General features: G+C 35.9%; 1 protein-coding gene across 11 annotated transcripts in view; it reads left to right on the forward strand.

Annotated features, from left to right (window-relative positions):
• HMCN1 (hemicentin 1) overlaps positions 1-15321 on the forward strand; it is a 182579-nt gene that overhangs the window by 129174 nt on the left and 38084 nt on the right. For all 11 annotated transcript variants that reach the window (XM_085232385.1, XM_085232392.1, XM_085232391.1 and 8 more), the window contains 16 exons: positions 615-818; positions 1552-1665; positions 2452-2639; positions 3149-3245; positions 6064-6225; positions 7266-7379; positions 7507-7709; positions 7935-8016; positions 8150-8281; positions 8517-8666; positions 9979-10138; positions 10759-10883; positions 12201-12384; positions 12551-12648; positions 13080-13358; positions 13826-14016. In XM_085232385.1, coding sequence (XP_085088511.1) covers positions 615-818; positions 1552-1665; positions 2452-2639; positions 3149-3245; positions 6064-6225; positions 7266-7379; positions 7507-7709; positions 7935-8016; positions 8150-8281; positions 8517-8666; positions 9979-10138; positions 10759-10883; positions 12201-12384; positions 12551-12648; positions 13080-13358; positions 13826-14016 — 2483 coding nt within the window. The remainder of the gene's footprint in view (positions 1-614; positions 819-1551; positions 1666-2451; positions 2640-3148; positions 3246-6063; positions 6226-7265; positions 7380-7506; positions 7710-7934; positions 8017-8149; positions 8282-8516; positions 8667-9978; positions 10139-10758; positions 10884-12200; positions 12385-12550; positions 12649-13079; positions 13359-13825; positions 14017-15321) is intronic.

Genomic DNA, 15321 nt, shown 5'->3' on the forward strand with positions numbered 1-15321 from the left:
CTAATTAAATCCTTGTGTTCTGTGTGATTTTTGTTACACGTACGTTTTGTTCAGCTATAAGAAATGTGCGATTTGATTCTTTCGGGAGTTGTGACATATACAGTTCCTCTGAAGTTAGTGAATGACATCATAACTGACCTTCCTCTCAATTACATAAAAAAAAAAAGACTAGCTTACAATAAGATGTCATATTTTATTACCTGTATTGAGTACTTACAGGCCTAAGACATAAGCATCCCATGTACTTACACAGCATGTAAATACAAGAAGACAATCATTAGTCATTTCTCAAAATTTAGACAAAATTAGAACTAAATTGAAACCAGATAGTTTACTATTTAAGTAATTAATGTTGATTAATACCCTCTGTGTTTTGTTATCAGATCCTTTTACATTGTTATTTATTAGCTTTCAGAAAAAGTTCAGTGGATCGCTCAATTTTTCATTCTGATGAAAAGAACTAGAAATTTCCTGGGATATCTAAATAGGGGAGGTTAACCTAATAGAATTAATTTTTTTACTGTTATTTAACAACTAACTGTTTTTTCATCTCTTGAATTCCTAACTAGTAATTTCTGCTGTAAAATTCTAACTTTTTCCATCCTTGATCACAGTTCCTCCTAGTTTCCAAAAGCCTTTTAGAGGATGGGAAGCTGGTAATGTGTTAGATACAGGAAGAGGTGGAGAAAATAAAGATGTGATTGTCAACAATCCCCTTTCACTGTACTGTGAGACCGATGCTGTTCCTCCTCCAGTTCTTACATGGTATAAAGATGACTATCCTCTGAGCTCTAGCGATAAAGTACTGATATTGCCAGGTGAGTATTAGAGTATGTCACACCAAGACCTTAAGAAATGGTGTTAATACTAGCAATTACATGGAAATAACTTTTCCCTTTCAGCACGTTGTGTTAATGTTCTTTCAGACTTTATTGATTGGAGAATCTTCTTTCCAGTGCTCAGACTTGAGCAAACTGTTATCTTTACGCTTTTAAAGTGTAGCCCCTAAAATAGTGTGAATATGAGCATTGTGTTGAAACAAAATAAAAAGGTATTTTCTCTCTGATGTGTTCCTGATTTCTTTAATTACATTTTAAGTAGAAAAGCCTCTCAACTAGGGACAGAGGCATAAAAATATTACAGTAGCAGAAAGACCTTCAACTCTTAACCTCAGGTGGAAAAGGGAGAGAGTTACTTACAATGCCTGAGAGCACAAAAAGGGAGGCCTTTCTATGCAAAGGATGGTTTTGAATGGGGTGTGTAAAGAAGTGCTGCAGTGGGTATAAAGTCTAACTGCTTATTACTGAGGAACATCATTCTTTTCCCATGGAATCAATCACCCTTTTCTAATTCAGTATGAACATTCATGAATTCCAAGTATCTGTCAATACAGAAAGTAGCCTGGAAATAAAAATCCTTTAACTACTTGTAATTCAGGACAAATGCTGACCATTCATAAATTTGCTTGCTCAGGTTGCTAGTGTAACATCTTATAGAAATGATGAAACTGCATGATTTTAAATGTAAATCTTGAATGCGTTTTCCATCCAGGAGGTCGCGTGTTACAGATTCCACGGGCACAGGCTGAAGATGCAGGGAGATACATGTGTGTGGCGGTAAATGAAGCTGGAGAGGATTCCATTCACTACGATGTCCGCGTACTCTGTGAGCTTTCCTGCTTTTCTTATTTTGATGTATTTATGTAAGATATTAATTTTGTAGAAATAGAGTGACGTGAAAATGGTGGTAATGTTGCTATTTTTGTATGTTTCTGGGTTATTGTGATAGTACTATCACACTTGACTGTAAAGAGTATATCAAAGTCCTGTTTTTATCTTGGTTTCTTTTGTTCCCTACCCAGTTTCCAGTTAAAAAATGTGATTTATACTAGACTTTTATCTTCCCTGATTTTCATCATGATTTTCTAAAATATCTGCAAAACTCTCCATCAGAATTCTCAGTCATAAGGGAATTGATGATTTCAGATAAACTGAATGTCTGCAGAATCTATTCTGTATGATCTAGTTTGCTCTATTTAGAAATATTGTACAGAAAGCTTTTTTAAGTTGCTTGCACTGTCTGTTGATATAATTGAGGTTTTTGCCTTAAGAAATGCTTGTTTCTGTACCTTTATTTCTATAGCAGTCACTGAGAGTACTGAGTTACTGTTAGGAGGATTCTCCTTGTAAATCCTCCTTTATTCTGGGGTCAAAGAACTTGACTGTCTGGTTGGAAGATAAGTTTTCCCCTCTTCTTTATGTCTGCTGTGAATAAACATACTTCTCCTGCAGTCCCCTTGGTTCATTCATTGAACTATTCTTGGGATTTTAATATCTTTCAGTGTATTCACTGACAGTTTTACTATTTGCTTCTGCAAACATTCTGATATCTTAGAATTCCACAGGGATATGCTGAATCACAGCATTCTTACAGTGTGTTGCTCTTTTGTAGTACCACCATCCATCAGTGGAGCAGATGGTGATCTGCCTGAAGAAGTGAATGTACTTGGAAACAAGATCGCAGTGATGGACTGTGTCTCGAGCGGCACTCCATCTCCAAGCATCACCTGGCAGAAGGATGGCCACCTTCTAGCACAAGATGACAAACATAGCTTTTTGTCCAATGGAAGAAGATTGCAGGTATCTCTAAGTGATTTTAGGATTACAAATAAAAATCACTGATAAGGACAAAAAAAAAAGAGCAAAATTTTCTGTTTTCATTGCATGATGTAGGGCTATAATATACAAGAAAAAATAAAACCAATATAGAATATACATTTTAATTTCAAACATCTCTTGGATCGTAGTTTTGTTATTAATTTTCAGTGTACTTAATGTGAAAGATAACACACTGACTTTTTTGGAGGTTTGAGATGCACAGACTTAGAGAAGAGATCCTGAAAGCAGTAGTATCAGTGGGAGTTGGATCAGTTCTCAGATAGACTTCCAAACACTACAAGGGCGTTAGGAGAAAATTAAAAAAAAAAACAAAAAACAAACAAACAAACAAAAAAACAGATTAAATAAATCTTGTAAGCCCCAAATGCCTCGAGGGGGTCTCTGGAGAGTCCCCACAACACAATTTGATGTATTCACAGAAGTTGTCTTATACGTATTTTCTCAAGAGCAATCTTGTTTCTTTTTCTTAGATTTTGAATTCCCAAATAACAGATACTGGCAGGTATGTCTGTGTTGTGGAAAACATAGCTGGAAGGGCCAAGAAGTATTTTAACCTGAATGTTCATGGTAAGTATTCTATACAGTATAGGAATACTATACAGTATAATCTGTAATTTGCTGATTGTTTTGTTGATTTTTTTTTTTTAAATGTTATTTCAGTTTTAATGTGTGAATTTTAGCAGAGAACAAGTCAACTTATTGAGCATACTGGAAATTCTCTTGTACTAGAAATCAAATACAATTTTGATGTGTACCATGGCATCTTCAGCTCTTTTCATGTATTCCATATATGTTGTAGTGCGTGTACCCTGTGTAGGTTGCTCAGCCTTATAATCATGAATTATAACCAGGTTGGATTACAGCCTGTTTTGATTTGTTTATAAAAAAAAAAAAGAGAGAGAAAATTACGATTAGAAGTATTACACAAAGATATGGCTATTGTAAAAGCTTGCATTTTGTTTCCCTTTCTAAAGTTCCCATCTGTTCTTTTGTTGTTGTTGATGTTCCTTTTAGGCATGATTAAGATAGATTATAGCATTTGGTGTCACAAATCTAAAACAAATACAGTCTAGAAATGTAAACATTTTCCATATTCGTAAAAAAAAAAAAAAAAAAAAAAAAAAAGACTATCCAGGTTAACCCTAATTCTTCACACCGCTTTTAACTTTCCATTCTGAACTGAAAATTGCATAAGCACTACTCCCACAAAATCATCAGTACAGTTACATTTTAAAACCTACCAAGAAATACTGGCAGTTAAGTTTTTATCTATTTTCATAGTACTGTGGAGACATAAAGTCATGGAATGATCTGGATTGAAGATTGTCTAGTCTAACCCCTAGAGTCTTCTACATGTTATCCTTGGATAATTTTTCACATCCTTGCTAGCTAGTTCATCTCCTGATTTCATATTAGACAGAAGATAAGTGCTGTCTTCTCTATCACATTTGAATGTAGTCCCATAATCCAAGGAATTTGATTATTTAGGTTATCATATATTTATTTTCTTCTGTATTTCATATGAAGGAAATGAAACAAATGTACAATGCTTTTTTCTACACAGTGATATGTTTAGCCAAAAAATAGGGTTGTCACGGAAAGAATTTGCCCTTAAGTCATTTCTGAGAGGCTCTTTGCTTTTATTAGAGTCTACCTAAATTTCCTGATGTTTGAGCTTTGCTTTTAAATTAAAATATTTTATTTTCTTGACATTTGTATTTGAATTTAAACTTGTTTTTATTTGTTTATAATAGTCATAGCCTAATGGTGTTATTTTAAAATAAATATTTGTATGATGCTTCAGATGCCAGCTCAGGAATATTACTTACTTAGGACTATTAATCTTTGAATGGAGTTTCATTTGAAAAATCAGATTAATGCTGTCAGGAAAGGACCACCCACGGTGAAGCACTTCTGTATATTTCAAATATTACTACTTTCATAAGATTAAACGAAATATTAAGAATGTTCCTTAATGAGTTGATAAATTTGTTTATTTTCTCAAAGGCTAAATAAATAAAACTAAAATAAAATCTTCCAAAACACTGAAAATAAGCATCTAGTTGTAAAATCTGTCTCTAATACATGATAATAGATAGCTTTTCCTGTGAATTGAGCCTATTGTTTGTGCACATACAAATACGTCTATGTATGCTGATTACCTGGGACACATTTTTCAGTGCTCTGCACATGTGGCAGAAGCTTGCAGAATTAGCAAAATACCACTTACATAGTTTAAGCAAAGTTAATTAAAAGTTAGTTTGCATTTGGCCCTGTGTATTTAATCACACTGCCAATAATCACATCTGTGGGAAAGTAGCTGTACAAGTAAATAAATATCTATCAAATGTCATCAGATCAAAATTCAGCATTTATTCCAGTTAAACTTTTTATACTGATGATCAGAGAAATAGCCCTCTGTTACTCCAAGTTGAAAAATGTGGACTGAATTCTCCCATTTACATCGACTCGTCTTGTTTCTGTTGTGTCACAGAGGAGCAATAAACTTGGCTTAATGACTGCTTTGTTTCATTCAAGTGCCAGAGAGCATCTGGAATATCTCTGGTAAATATGATCCAAAATACATTAAAATTTCTGTCTTTGAAGAAGAGGATTCCATCTGTTCTTTGGAATGATTTTTCCACCCAATAGAGCCCAGAACATGCTTTTGCTTTCCTCTTAAGTGTTTTATATTATGCATACTGCAAAAACATGGAAACTAAAACCTGGGACTTATTAAAAGGAAGAGATTTACAATTATTTATTTTTAGATAGTTCTTGTAGAAAGGTCAGATGTCAAAGTGTTCTTGTCTTTAAAAGTATTGGGACTTGGAAGCTTAAAAATGCACCCATTTGAACAATGTGTATGTGCAAGAATTTTGAACTGTTTAGCTCACTATTACACAACAGGTTTTTCTTGTTAGCAAAAGAACTCTGGACTATATCAGAAGGAAGCATTTTTGGATCTCTATTATAATGTGAAATTAGAGTATTTCAGAAAGAAGAGTAATAGTACAGTCTCAACAAGAAATGGTATTTAGTCCTTCTGTATATCTTGGCAAAATAAAATTCAATCTGTCCTGCCCTATGTAGCAAATGTCTTGTGAGAGAAGTCTTTCAAAATTGATAATATTTCAATGAGAAATTGTAGGATCTCTTACTGGTCACTTAGCCTTTGTGAATCCCAAGCAGATAAGGATTACAGATGAAATGGTTTCCAGATTCATCCAAAAAGTAGAGGATCCATTCGTGGGGTGTGAAAGATTTTTTGCAATATGGCCCTTTGTCAAAGCTCAGCAATTCAGCTTCATATTAGTAATTGAAGAAATTAGAGAATAGTTTGCTGATCCAGTGATAAATGCTAGTAATGCATTTCTCTCTGCAGTTCCTCCAAGTGTTGTTGGTGCTAATCCTGAGAATTTGACTGTTGTGGTGAATAATTTCATATCTCTGACTTGTGAGGTCACTGGCTTTCCGCCTCCTGATCTCAGCTGGCTCAAGAATGGAAAACCTATCAGCTTGAATACTAACACGTTTATTGTGCCTGGTGAGGAATTTCAACTATTTCTATAGCCTTTAGACTCAATTTCAGTCTGTTTTGTGTTGATATGGGTGACAGCCATTTATACAGCCAGTATATTTTTAATATTGCTCCAGTGAGTAGACAAGACACTTGACCTGCTGTGTTTATAAAGCATTTACTGATGTCTTGGCTGTTAGATGGGCACACTTGTAAAGAAAGCTAGCTCAGACTGAAAGCACTGAAAAAGACTAGCAGGCAACTGTCATAACACAAATCCTCTGAGATAATATTGATTGAAGTTGAGTCACTGACTCACCTTCCAAAGAAACAATCAGAAGTAGTGATGCAGGCTAGGATGAATTCTGCTGGCCTAGCTGACGAAGGCTTAACAACTCTCTTATTGACTTCTCTGGGAAATGGGGTTAACTGAACTTTCAAGAAGAAATCCTTGCATTCTGAGATCTCCTTACCCATTCAACGCTGCTCACTCAGTGAGATTTCATGGTATCTGTGTCATTTTTGCTCCTGCTGGGTATCTTCTGCCCAGGATATCTCATGCAGATGACTTGTTGGGTGCTCGGTCCTGTCCTGCAGCTGTTATGTGGTTGGGGGTCTGCATTACAGCATAAACTGAAGTGCAGGTGTGAAATCTGCTTAATGGCAGTAGAGACACTGTGCAATTTAGTAATGTAGGCACTGACAATAGCTTCTTGGTTGGAGGCAGTGAAGACTAGGGAATAAAGCTGGGATAGTGACAGAAGTAGGGAAAAGGAGCATAGTTAAGTTAGCAAAGAGGGTTTAGCAGCCACAAAATAAACAGATATAAAAGGAGTACTAAAAGGAGCATCAAATATAAATGCATCAGTGAAATCTGTCCTAAAATTTTATTCTTTGACTTTTTTAATGGATTTACGAAAAAAAAGCAATGGCAATGTGGTGTGTTTTTAAATCCAAGGTTAGTGTAATACCTGTGCTCGATCTATTGGGGACACAATTCTAAGAAAACACTTGAAACTGATACCATACCCACAGAATAAATCTCAGGACTTCTGCTTTTACTTCAGGTGCTCGGACTTTGCAGATTCCCCAGGCCAAACTGTCAGATGGTGGTGAATATACTTGTATTGCAAGAAACCAAGCTGGGGAAAGTTGGAAAAAGAGCTTCCTAACTGTCCTTGGTTTGTTTGTTTTTCTTTTGTTTTAATTGTTTTCCTAAGATAAAGTGCAGTATTTGGGGGTTTTTTAGGTAATTTTTTTTTGCCTTCACAGAACTAAGGCAGAAATAACTCTGTTCTTCTTCTACAGTCCCCCCAAGCATCAAAGACCATAGTGGAACCTCAGTGACAATGTTCAACGTGAAAGTTGGCACCCCAGTGATGTTAGAGTGTGAAGCCAGTGCTATCCCACCACCGGTCATCACCTGGTACAAGAACAGGCGTATAATTTCAGAGTCTGCAAATATGGAGATCTTAGCAGATGGGCAAACACTGCAAATCAAGGGTGCTGAGGTAGGTAGGCTTGTGGAATGCTGCATCTGCCACTACTGTCAGGTGATTATTTTGTTCTTTATGGGTGTATCCTACTAATTGAATGTAGGAGATATATTTGTTGGAGGCCTTTCATTCTTTGAAAAGAATTTTGAGTTGGCAAAAGCTGTTAATATCTCTATACTATAGCATGAAAATAAGATCTACATAGTAAGGTGTTTTTTTTTTTAATTATTTTTATTTTAGGTTTCTGACACTGGCCAATATGTGTGCAAAGCTATAAATATTGCAGGGCGAGATGATAAAAATTTCCATCTTAACGTTTACGGTGAGCACACTCCACGTTATCTGCTGTATTTATGTATTATAATGTCATAGATATTGTAGAGTACAAAATTCAAAATCAGCTTACAAAACATTTCCTAAGCAAACTACTCTTACTGCCTCCACTCAATTTATAGTGCCACCAAACATAGAAGGCCCTGAAGAAGAGTTGATCAGTGAAACAGTCAGTAATCCTGTTGCCTTCGTGTGTGATGCTACTGGAATTCCTCCACCAACACTGGTCTGGCTTAAGAATGGAAAACCACTAGGTAACATTCAGTCGTGCTCTTTTCTGCTCTTTTGCCCCCCTCCCTCACCTTTGGGGTGCTGCTATGCCATTTGCAGTCTATTTTTTTATTTCTTCTTTATCTGTCTCTAGACAGAGTCTTATGTTAACTGATTGGAATTTTTTTTCTTTGTTCTGAAATTGTGATGAAAAAAAATTCTCGAAGTATTTACTCTCTGTGGCCTTTTTAGAATGACTACTTGTTTGTATATTTTCAGAGATCTCCAATTCTCTTGAAGTTCATATTTTATCTGGTGGAAACAAGCTTCAGATTGCTCGCTCTCAGCTTCTAGACAGTGGGACCTACACATGTATTGCCTCAAATGTAGAAGGAAAAGCTCAGAAAAGTTTTGTGCTTTCCATTCAAGGTAAGACATATGAGTGCAGTGAGAATTATCTAGTAATTTATGAGTATGACCCTGTAAATGAGAATTGGAAAGTCTGTATCTGTATTTCTATTGTTTGCAAGCAGTGGGAAAAATTGTTAGAAGACCATATTTTTAGTCAGAAACTTGCATGAAAAAGAATATTCTTTACCTCTTATAGTAGAAGAACTTGAAAACTGTTGGGAAAGGTGTATGTGTTTGCTGCTGATCAAATCCTTCCATTTGCTGAGTGCTGAAGCTATGCTGGTTGATGAAGTGTGGAACACACGTTTCAGAAGCAGTAATACCTGTTGCCTTTTTTCCTCCATCGCTAGTAGGCGATAGGAAAGAAATATTGACAGAATTTTCTTATTTAAAAGATTATTTTCCCAATCAAATAAGAAACCCTAAATTGTTATAAATCCTAAATTCTTTATTTCTTAACTCCCTTCGCTTCACTCTTACACTGCAACCACCCTTGCTTTCTTACCATTCATTTGACTAGATTCCCAGTGTTCAGTAAGACACTTCTTGTACAGTGTCTGCAGGTTTCTGCCATGATCCCTTCCTTTGCTAGAAATCACTGATTGAGGAAGAGAAGCAGGAACCACGAGCTGAGTTTGCCAGTAGGTCCAAATATGACTGCTCACCATCAGCAGGCCAAATAGAACTAATTCAGTGATGCAGTCATTATCTGGGGATGTTGGTTTTTGTGTGTCCTGGCTTGCTTGCCCATTTATCCCCAGTTTAGGAATTGAATATTAAGTTGCTTGTTTGATCAAATTTAACTTAAGTTGCTTTAAATGCTCAAAACTTATTAGTGGGACTAGTCTTGACTTGATGGATAACATGACTGCTTTTCTTGTTCTGTAGGAGAACTGACTAAAATGATTGTTGCTTAGGATGGAGTAAGTATGTGGCTGTTAAGGGCAATGAAGTGATCCTCACGCAGTAGAGCATTTCACTGTGTACTAAGCATATGCTCAAGAGTTAAACAGGCATTTAATTGCTAGAGGCATTGTGATATTTAGTGAACTGGGATTTTGTCCCTACATTATTGCACGTTAGCCATCATTGTTTGAGCAGGTAGCTAAATATTAAATATAATGACAATTATACTTGGTTTTTGTAATATTGTAAATCAGTGACTTTCAGAAATTATGAAAGTGGCTTTAAATTTATCTTTGCAAAATGTTCTCTAGAAAATATTGTACTTAGTGTTGGAAAAACAATAAATTCTAGTACTCCCAAGCAGCACAACTTTTTGTAGCTTAGATTACATCTCTTGCTGATGACCCTTCCCTTCCATTCCTAGTTCCTCCTAGTATTGTTGGCTCTGAAATATCTAGTGAGGTCGGTGTCCTCTTGGGAGAAGGCATCCAGCTGGTATGTAATGCCACTGGAGTGCCAGCACCTGTTGTACAATGGCTTAAAGATGGAAAAACAGTTGCCAGTGACAACTTACAAAGAATAAGGCAAGTAAAAAAATCAGTAGGCACTGAATTCTCTTCTTGTATAATTTAAAACTTGAAGACTGTAAAGGAAGTGTGAAAGAGTTTTAGTTTTTTTTTACTGATTTATTACTCATTTATTACTCATTTTACATTCTAAAAAGAGAGCATAAAGAGAGCTTGAGTCATGAGCTAGCCATATTAAGAACATCATCTCCCTGTTTAGTTTGTCATTCTAGTATACTTTGTTACTACTTTTTTTTTTATTCTTTTGGTACTAAGAAATATACGATAGCTGTATCTTTCTCATTTAGTAAGTTCCCACAAGTTCATCAGATTAATAAAATTTTGTAAAGATCTGTAAGTTTCATTTAGTTCCTTTAGAGGGGAAAGACCTTGATCTTTTCATTACAGTTTCTTCAAAAGCCCATTTGGAATTATATTTTGGATGGTTGAATAGGATGTATCTAAGATAAACTTCTTACCTATCTCTAATAATAATAATTTGCAGAAAATAGTGGTTTTCTAGTGAAATTCCCAAGAAGATCAAGGGATTTGATTTAAATGTATGAATTTGACTGCTTATTTGCCAAGTCACAGTAATACATAAACAAACTCACAGTGTTGTATTGCCTTCCTTGTAGAGTAGCTCCAGATGGCAGCACATTAGAAATCTTTAGAGCTCTCACTTCTGATACAGGAAAATACACTTGCGTGGCTACTAATCCTGCAGGAGAAGAGGACCAAATTTTCAGCTTGAGTGTATATGGTGAGTTTTCACAGATACGAAACTGAAATTTGGTCCATTATCTTTGTAAGCACTCGCAAGAAAGGGCCAAGAAATGAATGCCTGTCTTTACTGTAATACTACATGCGTATGTTTCCAATTTCATGTACTGTAGATAGCACAGTATATTACACAGGATATTCTGTAAATGATGAAATGATTGAAATTAAAGTTAAATATGTTTTGAGACAAACAAAATTAGTTCCTTTGGTCTATTTCATAATAGAGGAATTCTGCTTGCAGTGATTTTTTCTTGTAGAGACACACTCAGGACTGATTTATCCTCCTACTGCTTTTTTGTTTTTTAGTTAATCTGCATTATTATATATTATACTGCATTGTGTGTATTATATATAATTCTTGTCAAAGTACATTAGTAAAACATGAGTAATATGGCAGGAAACTAATTGCTTAAGCTCTCCTCTATCCTGAGAAATTGCTTATTTAGAGTTTTAAAGAAATATAGGTTGGGGTGAAATTCTTCGTACACAAAAAGATATACAGACGACAACACAGTTATTTCTTACCCTTGGGCTGTGTGGACATTGGCTGAGGCTCAAGTGATAATTAGCTTGTCTTCTATCTTTACAACTGTCATGGTGTATGGTGGGACCTAATATAGCCAGAACATGGAGCTTCATGTGCCTAAGCCTTTGTATAGTGAGTCCCTTCTTGCTCCCAAGACCAAAAGGCTTTCACACCACAAAACCAAGCAAAGAAACAGCCAAAACTGGCATTATGTTAGAATTATCTTCCAGACTATTTAACCAGTCACTTTAAAGCTTTCTGTGTTTGAGAACTATCATTCAATACATTCTTAAGTTAATAAGTTATCTTTCTTCCTGCACAATTCTAGCTTTCACTGTGTTAAAGGTTTATAGAAGTAAACATCTTAAGCAGCAAACTGTAAATTTGCATCTGGCTCTTAAGATATGGGGATTCCCTCTAATGCTTGACCTCTCGCTCCCTTCTAAAATTTCTTTCTTTCCTCTTGAGCTTCAGGTTCTGTGACCAAAGCTCTCCTTTGCTATAGCCTGAACAAACAAATAAAAGGGAGTGCTATTATCATTCTACTATGCATCTGGTTTGAATTACGTAAATTACTATTTATTAATGCTTATTATTATTGTTAGAGGTTTTATTGTTTAAAAAGATAAGAAAGCCTCTTCTGATTGGAATGCCTATGGGATATTAAGTGCAGCATTTCCTAGGCTTTCAAGCATGGCCAGAATACGTATGTGGAATGATTTTAAAAGCCAGTCTTAACACACCCTCCTTTTCAACACTTACAAACTATAGTTCCTCCAACAATAACCAACAGTAGAAGTGAACCAGAAGAACTCACTGCCCTCTTGGACACCTCCATAAATATTGGATGTACTGCCACTGGAACTCCCTCTCCACAGATAAACTGGCTAAAGAATGGCCTTCCTCTGTCTGTCTCCTCCCGGATCAGATTACTGTCAGCTGGGCAAATTCTCAGGTTGGTTTTCATTTATTTTAACTGAGCTGCCTGGATCTTTTGCTGTATCAGCACAGTCCTGCTAGCACTGTTGGAAGCAAGAGTGAAATTTGACTCAAGCCATGCTGTAATAACAGTGTAATACTGTATCCCATTTACAGCTGAATTAAATTGATTTTCTCCTTAGACTTGTCCGAGTGCAAATATCTGATGCTGGTGTGTACACTTGTGTAGCATCTAGCAGAGCTGGAGTGGACAACAAGCATTATAACCTTCAGATTTTTGGTGAGTTTCTCTGAAATGCTCGATGTAAAGGATCTATTCTTCAATTCATTTATTAAACCTAGTCTTCAGTTTTCTTTCACACTAACACAAAGCTGTAGGCATCCATGAAAGTGCATGCGACTTAAATAGAAAAGCATTTACTTTTTAATGTATATGTATGTTTTTAATTGAAATTGTTTTAACCCTGGAAGAGTCCTTATTTGAATTGCCATCCTTTTTTTTTTTTTTTTTTTTTTTTTTTTTTTTTAAGAATGGCTGATTATGTATAATCTTGAAGTGAATTTTAACTCAGTTACTTCACATAAACTTATGGGGTATGAGGAGATGCAGAAAGGTAGCTGCATGCTGGTTATTTTATATTCAGAATTAACTTCTGTGTGTGCACTGTTCTTTGTGTACTCTGTGTAAATCAGATCTTTGTTTCTCTACAGTACCACCAAGCCTGGATAATGCAAGAGGAACAGAGGAAGTGACTGTAGCAAAAGGCAGCTCAGCTTCACTGAAGTGTTTTACTGATGGCACACCTGCCCCTGCTATGTCTTGGTTTAAAAATGGACATCCGTTAAGCCTTGGAGCTCACCAGACTTTAAGTAACCAAGGAATGGTTCTTCATTTTGTAAAAGCAGAGATTGGTGACGTAGGCAAATACACTTGTGTAGCATCTAATAAAGCAGGAGATGTCAGCAAGCACTTTTCCCTAAAAGTGTTGGGTAAGTGTTTACCAGTCGGTTGAACTAATTGTGGGTACTAGATGTGGGGAACAATTTAAAAATCTCTAGAGATAAAAAAGTATTTTCAAGAAACATTTTTTGTGTGAAATAAGTCAACTCAGGAAATGGAAGATAACTAAAGATGTGCATGTAAAATAATATGTATTTTTACCTAAGATTTCAGGAATACTGAAACACACTTTGGCTGGTAGAAATTCTGCTTCAGAGGTTGATAGCGCAGCTAAAGGTGTAACTGAATGTGTAACAGCTAAGGGGCTAATAAAAATCTTCACTGATACTATGTAATAAAGTTTTTTACCTGAGATTATTAGAGTAATTTCAACCCAGTTGTACAGCCAGAAATAGTACTACTGCAGACTAATTCTATAAACCAACTACAAGTCTGTGGGTTAGGTTTTGTAGGCTGTTTGAGTCAATACACAATGGGAGTGTTTTTCTTTCCGTAGAACCACCTCAAATCAGTGGTTCAGGTCAACCAGAAGAGCTCTCTGTGATTGTCAACAACCCCCTTGAACTTCTTTGCATCTCTACTGGCATTCCAATCCCCAAAATCTCATGGATGAAGGATGGGCGCCCGCTTCTGCAGAATGATAATATTCACGTCATAAGAGAAGGGCTTCGAATAACCAGCGCTCAGGTGAAACAACTGTTTCAAAGTCTCAAACTGGAAATTCTGGAGAAGCATAGAGAATTGCCTGCTGTTAGGACCAACCTGACAGATCCTAAAACCCTGTTAAAGTTCTCCTCCTGCATGTGCAGTTGGAGGATGTGCTTTTCAAGCCTTGCCTTGATTTTTTTTATTCAGAAAAAGTTGTAGTGCTATGGATTAAGAGTGACCTAGCATTTCTGCATCTTCTGAGCATTATTCAAGTTCATCTTAGAGTTCTAAAGCTTCTTTATTTGTTCATGCTTCTTCATAGAAAGCTGAACAATCAAGGCTAAGGACTTGTGCCTTTTTTGCGTTCATTTGTGGATTTATCTATAATCTGTTATAAGATTACGTAATATATTATCTGTTATATAATTATATTTTAGATATCCGTAGAAATCTAATTACATATATATTATAATCTGCATCTATAGCCTATTTATGTTAATTTCCTGTCTATTTGTCCCTTGTTACTGTTACTTGCTTTTCTCTTGTTATTTTATAGTTCCTACTCAGTGTTTCTCCTCTTTCTACTACCTCAGATTTGCCTGATATCCATTTGCTTCTCACATGCATAGGCCATAGATTGAAGAGAAAAAAACTGCCATTGATGTCATCTGTGTGAAAGTTAAAAATAACTAAAGACAATACAAAAGCTTTCAGATTAATTCAGACAGTAAAAGAGTCCATGGAAAAATAACATGTACAGAGCTACTATAGTCAGCCAGACTGGATGTCAACCAAACACAAGGGGGATGTGGCTCAGGAAGATGGACAAACAGTCTGCTGCTGGTTTTGTTTGTCAAGTAAACACTTCTTCTCTTTCCTGCAAGTTTCTCATTATAAAGACAAGGCATTATGTTATAACATTCGGACTATGAATGTGTGCATAAAAAGGCTTCCCTACTACCCAGAATTTACTCTTGCATAGATGGATACCTATAGCAACTTCCATGTTCAGGATTGCCTGTTGCAGAAAGTATCATGAAGAGAAGATGTATTTGCTGGAAGTGTATTATCTTCAGAGATTATAGTCTTTCCACTCCTAAGCTACACCTGCATAATACCATGGTGGTAAGAGATGTAAGTTTCCCAGAACTAGAGAAGAAAGGCTTCAGCCCACAGCAGCAGTTTGGAACTGAATGGCCTTTAATGTCCCTCCCAAACCAAACCCAGAGAGTTTTGTGATTGTAAGAACTTTTTTCATTTCTTCTCAGGCTTTCCTTATCTGTTGTCTTCACTTTTAACTGTTGCTGTCAGTGTTTATATATTTTACTGCTTTTCTGAACTGTT

Source organism: Meleagris gallopavo, chromosome 10 (assembly GCF_905368555.1).
Source record: "Meleagris gallopavo chromosome 10, MGAL_WU_HG_1.1, whole genome shotgun sequence".
Taxonomy (NCBI): Eukaryota; Metazoa; Chordata; class Aves; order Galliformes; family Phasianidae; genus Meleagris; species Meleagris gallopavo.